Source organism: Lipomyces tetrasporus (assembly GCF_029532465.1).
Source record: "Lipomyces tetrasporus strain NRRL Y-64009 chromosome Unknown POJ06scaffold_2, whole genome shotgun sequence".
Lineage (NCBI taxonomy): Eukaryota > Fungi > Ascomycota > Lipomycetes > Lipomycetales > Lipomycetaceae > Lipomyces > Lipomyces tetrasporus.
The window spans coordinates 868,940-882,361 of record NW_026611597.1 but is presented as its reverse complement, the minus strand read 5'-3'; the positions used below and the strand labels follow the sequence as shown (position 1 = coordinate 882,361).

Here is a 13,422-nt window from a genome sequence, read left to right as displayed (position 1 = left end):
TTTCAGCGCCGTGGTTTGGGCCCGATCCGCTTAAAGTGGTCGGTGCCGGTGATCTTATAATTGGCATTCGAGCATATATTACAAGTGATTGGTCAGGAGTATTTGGTGTATTAGCAGATCAGTTTACGCCTTTACGGTACGAGCGACCTTGCAGTCTGCATTGTCGTTGTCTTCGGCCAACGAGCGCGCGCACTTAATCTCAGCCAGACGTAATCATGCCGTATTACGCAGTTCGAGAAGGTACATGTCAAGTTCGATAGCTTACTGGCGTGACAAGTACTTATGCGACAACATAGGTGCAAATCCTGGCATTTACAATACATACTCCGCCGCCCAAGCTCAAGTAGACTGGTACGATGGTCCAAAGCCACAACCCCCGGCCATGGCGAAGTTTGACAAGCTAGCAAAAGCGCTACGATTTGTCTCATTCTTGCCTACGACCTCGCGGTATGACTACTGTGTGGGGTCTGTGCCATCACAGTTTTATGCAGTCCCGGTGGGACGGCATCCTGGCATCTACGACAAAGAATATAGAGCTCGCGAACAAATCGCCGGATATTCTCGAGCACGCTGGAAACGGTTCGACAGTTGGCGCGAGGCTCGACGATGGTATGATGAAAATACGGTACTGGAAGTATGGGCAGACGGATGTGCACTATCCAACGGGCTATTTGGTGCACGTGCAGGTGTTGGGGTATATTTCCGCGAGGACGATCCGCGGAATTTAAGTGAACCTCTTTCAGGGTATCAGCAGACAAATCAACGTGCGGAGCTGACCGCAATTTTACGGGCGCTGGAAGTAATAGATGACCCGGGACGGCATGTGAGGATAACGACTGATTCACAGTACGCGATCAAGTGCCTGACAGTGTGGAAAGATAAATGGCTCCAGAATGGGTTTATTAATAGTAAGGGACTGGAGGTTGTCAATTCGGATATTATAAAGGAGATTTTGGAGTTGATGGCGAGTCACCGAGAGAATCGAGGGTATGTAGAGTTGGAGCATGTTTATGGGCACTCGGGAAATGTAGGCAATGAGGTCGCTGATGCGCTGGCGAAGGCAGGCGCCCTTCAAGCATCTGCTTATTGATTATTTGGGAAGGAGTGATAGATTACGTACATTTTATTCATTTTGATTGCAACTGAATTTTCCGTTTAACTTCGTACCGTGCGGGCGAAGTTCATCGAATTCTTCAAGGCATCGAATTCTTCAAGGGCATCAGTTCTTGCCAATGTGCGCGTAGAATTGACACTTATGTATACTGAGTACACTCGCTTGCTAAATGGATAGAGAATAGCGCAGATAACACTTCGGGCACCGTTTCCAATAGTTACTAAAGTAAGTGCGGGTAGAGGTAGTGAGTCAATTTGTTTGTCTACTATATGCAGAACATACACGGTTCGTGTTTCTTTACACATTCTAAGGAGTTAACCATTGGAAACGGATATCAAACCTGCCAACATGCAATTTGCCCACCAATGCTCTGAATACCAAACTAGAAAAAACCCAAACATCCATTGTGATTCAAACTTTCCTTTCAATCCAGAACCTCTCAAAACGATAAACGATGTGACCCGTGGTAACTATACTCACGCAGTGTTCTATCTTAGGAACGCACGACGTGGTGTGTAATACATTTCTCCTGGATCCTGCCAATCTCATCGGTAAGTACAGAAACCCAGAGATCTTTCTCCATTCGCGATCTTGCCATAAACATGAGAGCCCTGCCAGCTGTCCCCATCTTTCCGACCCTGTAAAATCGATCACTTTCAGAATTTTTCTTGTGCTGTGACTTGAAAGACTTGATCGCGTCCTTCGGCGCCAAGGATGAGACACTGTTCGCCCGCCATAGAACGAAGCAACGTGAAAATTCGTCATCGGATGCTGTTGTTCCATCACTGTATATTCGGGGTAGCGAATACATTCCAGGGGCCGCACTGACACTGAACGAGTTATTCTGGCTAACGAGATCCGCTTCAGTCAAAATTCCCGAATAGACATAACACTCTTTCAGTGGTATCATGTCTCGCTTCTTACGATAGATCTTTGGCACCTCGACACCAGATGCTGACCGGGATTGTTCTTCGTAAATAATCAGATGGCCATGACATATAATGATATAATTCATCGTAAATGTAGCATGCTTCCTAACTTTGAAGAACAACTGTCCTTCCATCTTCATAACACCATTAGCCTTGCCTTGCAACTCTCAATCGATCGTACCTACCGTAATACTGCGACAAAAGCCTAGAGGACAGACGTTATATATCTGCGGGTCAGCAACACCTCTCAACGCTTCCCATTTTGAAGCTGACTCTCCAATCTGAGACTCCATCTCTTCGTCAATGTGCAACTGTGCGAGATTATCTGCCTTCAACGCGGTCAGAGCTCGAGCATCAGCATCTCTTCGCGTCCGCCAATATATCCGCAGTTCGTCTAATCGCTTAATCCATTCGTCTCGCGTTGTCTTATTGAACGATTGTAATCTAACTACAAGACCAGACTTGAGGACCAGTTCAAACACCCGGTCGTCGTCAAACTCGGAGACTGTACCGTCTTCGTAGTTTGTCCTATCATTGCGGCCAGAGCGATTAAAGTTTACACCGTCTCCAGCTCCGATTTGCGAATCCACCATTGGATCTAGACCTGGTCAATAGCTGCTGTTGCAATACTGCGCATAGTTCTTACCTCGTTGAACAGGTCGAACTTCACTGACGTCGCACAAGTCGATAAACCCAGCGGATGTGAGCATCTGATACAGTCGTCTGTACATTTCTGACAAAGCAATTTCATCGAGTTCCTTCAGTTTATGAGGATCGCGTACTCGGGAACTGTCGAGCCACTCAATCTGTCCATCTTTAATCGGATATGGCGTGAATTCGTGAATGAAAGTACGAGAGCCAGCAGAATCTGTCAGAGAGAACGGCTTTTCAAATGCCGGTGGAGTTGCGTGATGGGGTTTGCAGAAGACGAGCATATTATCGTGGCACATGAAGTAAAATTGCTTGTAGTACAACCTTCCGTAATGAGTGGAATTACCTGAGTGTTGTGTCAGGCGGATAAGGAACCCTTCGATTGGAGGAGGCTCGGCGAGTGATTGTGCTAAAGTGTTAGGGGAAGGTGCAAGCGTAGGATAGTGAACTTTGGGCCTAAGTTCCAGCTCATGTGTCTTGCGAAGTGCCCAGGCAGCATACATATGCTGCTCATTCACGTCATGCAACCATTCAATCCGATCATAGCGTCGCCATGCTAAGCCTAGTCTCTCATGTTCACGCCAATAAGTCACCGTGTCTCGGTATGCTGGAACCCGCTCAAGAATGTCTAACGCTGTTGAGATGGCATAGTCTGCAATCCGAGTTACTGGCATTGCTTCGTCATAACTTTCATGTGTCCGCTCAAGCTCCCCAAGGCTATTGTCACGACGGCGGGTTTCCGCTAACCTCCTAAGATTGTGCTTTCGAATCTCTTCCCACGGAATGGCTATTCTCAGAGATGCTTCAAGATCTGGAACCTGCACAATTAAATCTTTGACGACCTTTCCACCTAGTACACTTCGAACGAATCCGTACCATGCGATGCTGGTTGAGGGGGCTCGGAATCTCATGATATATAAAGTCGTCTTCGGGTCGCCCTTGGCATTGTCATTAGTTGCCTTCCATAATGCCAATGACTTATCCAGCGATGAGAAGAGATTTATATTGACTATTTTGCGATTCAATGGTATTGTGTAGGCGATGGACGTAGACGTGCCACCGGTCACAATAGCAGGAACGGTCTAGACATATTAGACGTTATTATAGGCTAGACCTGGAACTCATAGCATGTAAACTCACCAAAGTTTTGTAGAGTTGCAGTATGAACGGTGCCTGTTCTTCACCCAAATATCTCGCAACAGCGATATACTCACGGGCTCTCTCAACAACATTCAAATGCACATGGTCGCTTTCGTTGAAGTCCGACGGCAGTGTTCGCACTTTTGCTGATTTGATGCCAACAAGGACGCGATCAATCTTAACAACTTGACCTCTCTGTAGCTGATACTCAGCAACCTCGCCGTTATCGCCATTCACGAGGTCTGCACCAACGGCACCAAGCACACTATCTCCATCCACTACCACGTCATATACATCATCTCTATTGTCCATCCTTCGTTCTGGTAGGAAGTTGAATTCCAGCTGCCGCAATGAGCCCGAATCCGAATCGTGACTGAGATGATCCTCGTCCTCAATCCCACTACTCCGCAATCCTCTTTCTGCAACGGAATCGGCATCACTAGTTGTTTGCGATCCTCTTGAGGCGCCCCGTAGTCTCCTAACTTCATTATCCCGCTGAAGAATAGTCACAAGACTCGACCGTGCGGCATTTCGCGGTACATTATGGAAATGTGGCGTAATGCCCATGGCCAAGTCGTTCGACCTAGCTAAACTTTCGGTGGATATTGACGTTGCGACAGGTGTAGGGATTGTCCTAATGGGCCGGATTGTTGAGGCATCACTATCCTGAGATCGCGATCGACGTGAAAAAGTTGATGAAGACGGCGGTGATAGAACGCGATGGGACTGAGACCGAACGGTGGAGACTGATACGGAGCCTCGAGCTGTCGCAAAACTCTGTGTTGATGTATAGCTAGACGGTGCAAATGCACTTGAGGGGCGTCCAGACCCACCAGAGCTGTTGAACCGCCGGATGGAACGTCCACGTGACGTACCGACCTCCACGAAAGGCGTGCCTTCGTTATACCGCGTAAAAGGTGTTGGGCTACCTATGCGTGATGGCTCTGAAAGATATCGTGATTGGCTAGGGGTAGCTTGAGCAGCTGCCTGTAGCTGCGACTCGACGTTAGATGACGATCTCGACCCAAGGACCGATGGCGTAGAAGTAGCCTTGTATTGGCCCTTTCTACTATCTAAAGAACCAGATGGACCGGGTACTGGAATATCCCTTAGCTTTGGCACACTAAGTGCTTCTCCGGATCTAGGCGATGAAGCGTAGTAGCTGTTTCGTTTCGATGGTGACTTCTGCCCTCCGAAATGTGAACTTTGATGGGGCGAACTGCTTATCGCTATCGGAGGAGTAGCTTTCAGAGACGACGATATTATCCCGCCAGAATTTTCAAGAACAAGACTGTCTCTCCGAAGCGAAGGCGGCGCGGTGACATTCACTGATGGAGCTGGCGGTGGAGGTGGTGGATCTGAATCTGGAAACACGGAGGACCATGCTGCCTTAAACTCCTGATCCGATGAGCGAGCCACCCTAGCAAGCCATATCTTCTGGTATCGCCTCAGCCAGTCTGAAGGAATCGGTCCTATTAGCACAACGCGGGACGTGGAATGAATGTGAGATGCTTTGGAATGCGACAGTCTATACGCGGTGAACGGGTAATCTTCCGGCGAGCCATTGAAATACGCCTGATCTGCCGTGATTGCCATTGTCCTACTATTGCAGCTGATGTACAATGAACACTTAGCTGAGTCAATTAGTGTTGCTTAACGATAGAGTTGAACAACAGACGACAGCTGTGGTACAACATAGGCATGCGATGGCCGTGTCTGATCGATATCGCGATCGCTGGTCATTCAGGGTAACCCCGAGATCTGACGTCACGCAGTGCAAGGCAATTAATCGCCGAGAAATTATTCCAACGTTTCAGCGCAAACTGTGTCTGGGTCAGTTCTATGATTTCCTACACAATGGCTGTTGCCAAATATATATTGCCTTGAATGAGCTCTTCATAACTACTTTTTTATCTGCCTTCAAAGGACGCGGCTTACCTGGCCAATGCGCCGCCGCACGTGTCGTACGTAACACATGGCGCCAACCTAATAATGACAATGATGATGCCAAATCGCAGGACACTAGCCGCAAACTGCGTCTCATCGCAATCGTAAGAGTCTGTATCATATTCTCACCGGATAAGAATCTTTTTGATAGCAGTAGCGTTCAGTTTGCGACTTCTAAATTATGAGCTACCCTTCCCCACTGACCGGTGTTGTTCGACGCGAACCTGCACCCAACGTCGTCACGCTAGGATGTCCATTCACAATTGGTGGGCTTGTTAAACTTGGTGCTCGAGAAACAATTATTAAGGCACAATTTACTAGCGGGCCAGGTGCGTTCGTCATTTCACCTTTACCCTTCAACGACGATTCCGACAGAGCGCTGGGTGGTTTGCCAGTCAATTACATTCTAGCGCCAAACGCGGTTCATCATATGGCAATTAAAGAGTGGAAGGACCGGTATCCGGATGCTAAGGTTGTCGGTTGTAAAGGCCTTGCGAGAAAGAAGGCAATTGAGGGCGTTTTCGTGGACATCGTGATTGCGGAGTTTGATAAGGTCCTCAGTGCGAGTGACCTTGGAATGGATGATATTGCTGAAAAAGAAGGCTTCAAATTCGTCTGCTTTAGCGGATATAGAGCCAGCGAACTGGCTACCTATCACGGCAAGTCTAAGGTCCTTGTTGTTGCGGATTTGATCCTGAATTTGCCTGCCATCGATCAGTACTCTGCCGCAACGTCAGAGGGAATGCTTAGCAAAATAATGGGAATGTTCAGCGTAGAGACTACCTTTCAGCCATACATTTCTGGATTATTAATGAAGGATAAGGCGTAAGTAGCGATTTATTTGGATGATTGCTCGATTGCTGATGGGCAGAGTAGAGCGATAAAGAAAGGGATTGAGTCGCTCTCCACTCTGGATTTTGAAATAATTGTGATGTGCCACGGTGATACTATCGAAGTCGATGCAAAGGCAAAGTTTAATGAACTCTTTAAGTCGTTTCTCTAATGGGGTTGGAATGATCTGCTGAAGTTAGGTTCTCGAATTCTATAGCACAGGTGGCAATAAGGCAGAGCTTGCGTATAACTTTAGAGTCTTAAATAGACAGATCGAGGATGCATCAAACCTTTTCTATCAGATAGCGATAATTGTAATAATTGTTATACATGCACTAGAGAGTGCCTGGTTAGTGGAGATGCTCTCGTTCACTGTGGCATCTGTGACATCTCTCACACACAAATCTCTGTGGTCGCTAAATGGTTCACGCGGTCGCCAAACACAATGATAGATATCATTTGACCTACGCAAGTGACTTCTGGCTAGACGTGCAGGATCGCTATTGTAGCGTTACGTTGCAAGATTATGTCATATAATAGTGGACGTTGAAGTAGTAGCATCAGGAGAATCTATTTCACTGGCCAGATCTCATTAACTCCCACGAACTAAGGGAAGTTCACCATTCTATTGTTCTCGTCCGTTGACATATATAATCTAACCAAATCCAGCCGATCTCCTTGTTCTACATCCATACAACGAATGACAAATTCTAGCGAAACCCAAAATACGCCGCCAAAACATGACCCAAGTTCGCACAACGAAAGTCTATCATGCAACCCTTATATTTATCCCGTAAATAATAGCAAAACATGACCCTAAAGAACATCTGAGCTACCACGTGCTCCCCAGGTGACCTTCTCGCGATAATATTGGACAATGTACACAAACGAGAGTAACACTGGGACTTCAAGCAAAGGACCAACTGTAGCCGCCAACGCCTGAGTGGATGAGATGCCATAGAATGAAACCACGACGGCGATAGCAAGCTCAAAATTATTGCTGGCAGCCGTGAACGCTTGAGCTGAACAGATCTTGTACGTATATCCAAACTTGTGACAAAACCATAAAGTTCCGAAAAACAAGATCACGAAATATGTAAACATCGGTGCGACCACACGCAAAACCGATGTAAGCTGCGTGATAACCTCACGACCTTGCGAGGCAAAAAGAATGAGTATTGTGAACAGGAGTCCTAAAAGAGAGAACGGCTCAAGAAAGGACATGAACCTAGTGTCGTAGGCCTTCGCGGAGATGACATGTCCTCGCAGGGTTACGCGCGTAATGACCGCTATTAGCAATGGAATGCCGAGAAAGATTGCAACGGACTTGGCAACAACAGAATATGAAATCTGGAGGTGGTCTGGAGACTTCCCAATGACATTGATGTAGAACATAGCTGTCGGTGCAAATAGGACCATCTGAAGCAGTGAGTTGACAGCGGTAAGGATTGCTCCATAATCAGTATCACCCTCAGATAATTCTATCCAGATCATAACCATAGCGATACATCTGGCAATGCCAACCATGATAAGACCTTCTCTTAATTCTGGACGGTCTGGCAGGAAAAGCCATGCAAGTCCGACCATAACCATTGGGGCAATAATCCAGTTGATAAACAAACTGATAGCCACCTGCACCCAAAGCGACTTTACGACAAGAAGCCTGTGTAACGATTCGAACTGGACCTTACACATAATCGGGTACATCATGATCAGTAGCCCCATCGCAATAGGAATAGAGACGCCGGCGAAACCGCCTTTCTCCAGCTTAGATCCAATGTCAGGGAAGTAGTACCCCGTTGATATACCCACAACCATAGATACGAATATCCATAGTGCCAGATATCTGTCTAATATTCCCAGTTGCTTTAATGGCGGCAATTTGTTCGTCTCGGTCCGACTGAGTCCGGAACTCGTGACTGCAGTTTCTGCCGTCGCCGAAGTCAAGGTGCGTTCCAGTAACGGCGACTGGTCGTTATAGTCGATGCTATCCCTGGCAGAGTCAACTGACGGATTCTCACCGCGCTCAAGATCAGGCTGATGGTCAGATCCAGTAACCGCCCCCAGTGGATCAGCAAATCTGTTTGACATATTCACTAAATCCCAATGACTTATTCGAGAGCTGTTTACCAATTTCAATTTTGGATATGCTCCTAGAAACCGGATGGCATAAAAGTTTATTTTTCCAGTCCTTCAACAGTAACAATAAAAGTGCACGAAAAAAAAACCAGACAAGATCCGAAGCAAGTCCTTCCAAGCCACACAGTTGGTGGGTAATCAGGCACCTAGGAACAAGCCTTAGCTGACCGACGAACAGAGTCCGGGCACGGCGCATAAAAGGTGGTAAATATCCGTGCGTTACGCTTCAAGTAAATAAACTCGATGCATTTGTCGCACTATATGATAGCGAATTTGGGCACATGGATCCCGGTACGGTGGCTGTAAACTTTATCCACCAGATACCCGATCCGGGCCGTGGGATCCTTCCTTGACTGTTGTCCTATTCATCGCCTTTGAACCGACGACAATTATTTATCCCGCTTTGTGAATACTATGCCGTATATATATACATCTGTTGTTTAGCGAAGACGCCAACGACAGCCAACTCTGTGTGCACTGTGATGCTCTGACAACCTTAGCCCCTGAATCTTGTCTTCTCGAAGGGCCGATACGAGAGATAATCTAGAGTGCCGCAGTTGACTCGGACGGTGAGAGTCTGGACTTCGCCACAAACATGACGGCGCTATCATATTCAATTTTGCATAATTTATCAGTAACCGAGGGGATGGTGCCGTCGAATTCGGTGGGCATCTGGCAAGTCAAGGGGGACATTTTCTCGACCATTATGGATGGATACTGCATTACTGTGAGATCAGCCGTACGCGGCGGGTCGAGAGTTCGCAAATACGGGTGCTGGCCGTAAAGTATTTCTCCTCGGCTGGCGGGTTGCCGTTTTCGGCCGAGCGGCCGGGGTCCTGTGACCTGCGCTGCCCAATTTCTGGGAGCGTATGTTTTTCAGTATAAGGAGATCACATCTGCTCTGAAGGAATTCTCGTGGGATGAAGTTATTCGGTTTGGAAGTGCATTGAAGAAAGGTACTACGAAGCGTTCAGGATACATTCTATGCATGTTGAAGTATCTTTTTGGTAATATCTCAGGATGGATGGAAGCAAAACTCGGCAATGTTCGAGAAACCGATATCGAGTTGTCGAATGTGGGTGCGTGGAAATTTACCGGTGGGATCGATGATGAGATGTCGTACAGGGTGCTGCAGTTAGGATTCTCCCAACCGCATGGAACGTTGAATCCTGCAATAAAATTAAATTGTGCCGGCGTGGTGGGAGGGAGTACTACCTTGACGTTGTGCTTTTCGGATAAGATCGCGGGCGAGCGAAAAGGTGACATGGTGTTTGGTGTGATTAAGCATATGGTGGAGAAGCTTTTCGAGACGGACTAATTGCATAGTATTAGCAGTATAGATGCATGGTAAGTTTGATGGCTAAATGTAATTCCTGGACGCGGCTGCAACGGGAAGACGTAAAGATTCTTATCGTAAAGATAGGTTGACACATTTTGCACCTTAGGAATGTCCATAGTTATTGCGTTCTTTAGTCTAAAACGACCGACAGGCGTAGAAGCAGTACATCCTGTAGATAGCTCCACTGGATTGGTAATCCAGTCACTTTTTGGCTGGGAGCAATCTTCGGGAAGCATATCCTGCTTCTGTGCCATGTATTTTTCTACAAGTTATACCTGCGGCGTGTAAATCTCCGTTTAAGGTACGAGGTAGGCTATTAATACAGATATTGGTTGTCAAAATAAATCATGCCCAATGGACAAAAAAGTAACAGGTTCAAATTCTTCTTATTATATAATTAAAAACTAAGATGCGTCGTTGTCTATAAATAATGCCAAATGGCACGAAGCTAGTAACGCCAATACCAATGCCAGTATAATCTATATGTTTCTATAGCCAATGCTCCCATATAAATGCAAATTATCGTATCCGCAATCTTCGCCTTGCGATAATGGTAATCAGTTGGCGTACTTTGACCCGGACCTCAATCGATGTCCCAAGATCAACAGGACAACGGGAATCAGCACCATCAACAAGGCAATTCCAGCCAACAAGGTCGAGCCCCAGGCAACCGGGAACCGTTCTCCTCCGAGGTTAACAAACATGGCCTTTGCAAACAACGGAAAGGCAGCGGCAAAGCACGATCGGAATAAATCGTTGCCGGCGAACACAGAGGCCAGGAAGCGCGGGTACGACATGCCAAGATAGTTGAATACGACTTGGAAAACCGTATAGCCGCCCAGCAGAAAGAGACCACTCGCGATGATGGGAACGATCCAATGCACGGACGCGGTCGATGACCAGCCAAACATCAAAAGTGACACCGGCAGAATTGGGGCAGCGAAAAGCGCGATTCGGAAGATTGTCTCTGGAGGTGCGCCCCTCTGTAGGCGTGGGGCCAGGTAGAAGTACATGGCAGAGCAGAACGCGATCGCAGCGACCGTGGCCCCGATCATAATTCCGAAATAAGATAATCCCGTCTGGATGAGGTTGAAGTGATGAATGCCCACGAAGACAAGCGGAAAAGCCTCGAACCAGGAATACATGACTGCGTAAATAAGCGCCGTATAGCTGTTGAGAAAGAACACGCCCGGCTCCGTGAACGTGATCACAAACGGACGAACAAAAGACTCGTATGCAAACTCGCGCAATGTAAAGTTGGCGTACTCTTGCTCAGCTTTGGTCGTGTATCTGTTGTCGCCCGTCAATAGTCGAAGTCGGCGAGCCCGACGTTGCAGGATCGTTGCTTCCGAGGTCTCGGGAAGGAGGAAAAGAAGGACGATAAACGCCAGTCCCGAAATCCACGACAAGGCCCAGAAAGTCCAACGCCAGCCTAAGACCTGTGCAAAAATGCTGCCCAGGAGCGGGCCAAAAACAGGACCCAAGACCGCAGAGACCGACCACAATGCCAAGCCGTATGACAAATTATTCATACTGACGACGTCACCAATTGACGCGCCACCGTTGGCGAGAGGGGGAGACGACACGAAACCAGTGATAGCGCGTACGGCAATGAATCCGCCAATGTTCTTGACTAGTGCGGTTGGGATCTGCAGGACAACAAACAAAAGCAAAGACGGAATATAGACCCAGTTTCGGCCAATCAAAGGTGCCTCGGACAGTGGAGCAAATATCATTGGGCTATTTTCGGTTAGCGGACGTTGAGCACCCCACCCAGGCTATTCGACATACCCAATACCATATGCCGCCACGTAAACCGCAAGAGGAAGGAGCGCGACGACGCTGCCGACGTGAAATTCCTCCATGATCTGCTCAATGCCCGGGGTGTACATAGCCGATCCGATATAAACCGAAAACGTGAGAAAACAGATTTCAGCTAGGATGAGGAGCTTCTTCATATCGGACCAGTTGCGAGGATTCTCGGGATCATCCGGACCGTACCAGTCGACAACGTAACTAGGGGACAGTGTTGATGCTGCTGATGACGACGAATAGTCGCTCTCAGAGTCGAGTTTCTCGTCGGCTAGCTTTAGCGCGGCTTCGGGGTCATTCGACATGGGAACAATGTCGTCTGCGACACGGACTCCAAAGGTAGACGGGACAACGAACCCAGGTTGCTGGTCAGGATACTTCAGTAGACGACCACCTGAGAGAAGGTGGATGATCTCGCCGCCGAAACTTGCACGAATGATGTCCAACATTGTCTTTAAATTTGAGAGGTGCGCGTGCAACGTATGCGAGATGTGTGTTGGAGACGACTGGACTGCTCAGCAAGGCGATAGAAGCCATATTTAAACTACTTTCAGCAGAAGGCGTAGACGTGTCGAGTGAGCAGCCGTAAGCACAGTCACTAGCCGATGAGTAAGCCATGTTGGTTTTGTGAGGATTCGGAGTCGCAAGCAGAATAGAATGGAAAAAGTTGCTCCGGCTGGAGGAGGAGTGCGGCGGTGGGAACAATGGATAAGCTAAACGACGTCATCGTGGCGCCCGTTTGCAAAGAACACCGGACCAACTTTGTGCGACGCTGACGCAGGGCCCGTGCGGCGCATGCGCTTGCTTACTTAGCACACCGAGACCAGATGCCCTTCGACTGCAATTCTATTAGTTTCAATGTGCGAATATCAGCAATGGAATATGGAGTGCGTTGCAGAAAGTCAGAGAATTGCGGGCCTAAACTCGTAGCAATTGGGCGGTTTAGAGTAGCATAATCTGACGGCTAAATGACTATGTTGGCCACGATAACACGGAACAAAGTGACAAGCCGTCACTCTTTGTTAGGTGCAGGAAGAACTGTCAGACACAGTCCGGTTGACGTCATTCTGACCAAACCATCAGTGTTTTCGCATAGCAGCCCCGACGGCTTACACAAGACAGGCCAATAGAATTTCTTGCAGGATATTGTATATCTCATAGATTTACGGAATTTGTATCGATTTCCGTAAGTCAATCTTTCCTTAATCCTTATTACCCAAGGGTAATTACTTATTCTCTGCCTCATCAATGACTCGTTGTAACGAACGTATATAATAGAGGCGATTTTGTCTGCTGTCAACCACTAGTCAATCGCTGTAATAATGTCATCTCGCCCATGACTACGGTACTATGGCACGCCAAGCTGTGGTTCCTCGAGTCATGACATGACACTGTTCTGCTGCAATTGCGGCTCGGAATATAATCAAGCCGACTGCCCGCCAACAAAAAACTCTAGTCTAATCTTTTGTTCTTCCACGTGTAAACCTTCGTCTTCAAACACATACGTCATAATTGCAATC

General features: G+C 47.6%; 5 protein-coding genes across 5 annotated transcripts; 2 read left to right on the top strand and 3 right to left on the bottom strand.

Moving 5' to 3' along the window:
- Positions 1 to 1,513: 1,513 nt before the first annotated feature.
- On the bottom strand, positions 1,514 to 5,696 carry POJ06DRAFT_54667 (Pleckstrin homology domain-containing protein). Its single transcript, XM_056191193.1, has 4 exons — positions 3,835 to 5,696; positions 2,690 to 3,776; positions 2,229 to 2,641; positions 1,514 to 2,177 (listed from the first exon to the last, which is right to left on the bottom strand). Exons 1-4 carry the CDS (start codon positions 5,428 to 5,430, stop codon positions 1,608 to 1,610), a joined length of 3,666 nt encoding a protein of 1,221 aa, XP_056046183.1. The 5' UTR covers positions 5,431 to 5,696; the 3' UTR covers positions 1,514 to 1,607.
- POJ06DRAFT_245496 (uncharacterized protein) lies at positions 5,515 to 7,141 on the top strand. Its single transcript, XM_056186657.1, has 2 exons — positions 5,515 to 6,606; positions 6,658 to 7,141. The coding sequence occupies exons 1-2, from the start codon at positions 5,963 to 5,965 to the stop codon at positions 6,782 to 6,784; spliced, it is 771 nt and encodes a 256-aa protein (XP_056046182.1). The 5' UTR covers positions 5,515 to 5,962; the 3' UTR covers positions 6,785 to 7,141.
- A 13-nt stretch (positions 7,142 to 7,154) lies between these two features.
- On the bottom strand, positions 7,155 to 9,099 carry POJ06DRAFT_54673 (sodium bile acid symporter family-domain-containing protein). The gene has a single exon (XM_056191194.1). The coding sequence runs from the start codon at positions 8,701 to 8,703 to the stop codon at positions 7,429 to 7,431; it is 1,275 nt and encodes a 424-aa protein (XP_056046181.1). The 5' UTR covers positions 8,704 to 9,099; the 3' UTR covers positions 7,155 to 7,428.
- A 247-nt stretch (positions 9,100 to 9,346) lies between these two features.
- Positions 9,347 to 10,069, top strand: POJ06DRAFT_265590 (uncharacterized protein; the record flags this gene model as incomplete). Its single annotated transcript, XM_056189091.1, has 2 exons — positions 9,347 to 9,478; positions 9,632 to 10,069. The coding sequence occupies 2 exons, from the start codon at positions 9,347 to 9,349 to the stop codon at positions 10,067 to 10,069; spliced, it is 570 nt and encodes a 189-aa protein (XP_056046180.1).
- A 412-nt stretch (positions 10,070 to 10,481) lies between these two features.
- On the bottom strand, positions 10,482 to 12,655 carry POJ06DRAFT_54662 (major facilitator superfamily domain-containing protein). The gene is made up of 2 exons (XM_056191192.1): positions 11,882 to 12,655; positions 10,482 to 11,830 (listed from the first exon to the last, which is right to left on the bottom strand). Exons 1-2 carry the CDS (start codon positions 12,349 to 12,351, stop codon positions 10,648 to 10,650), a joined length of 1,653 nt encoding a protein of 550 aa, XP_056046179.1. The 5' UTR covers positions 12,352 to 12,655; the 3' UTR covers positions 10,482 to 10,647.
- Positions 12,656 to 13,422: the final 767 nt, after the last annotated feature.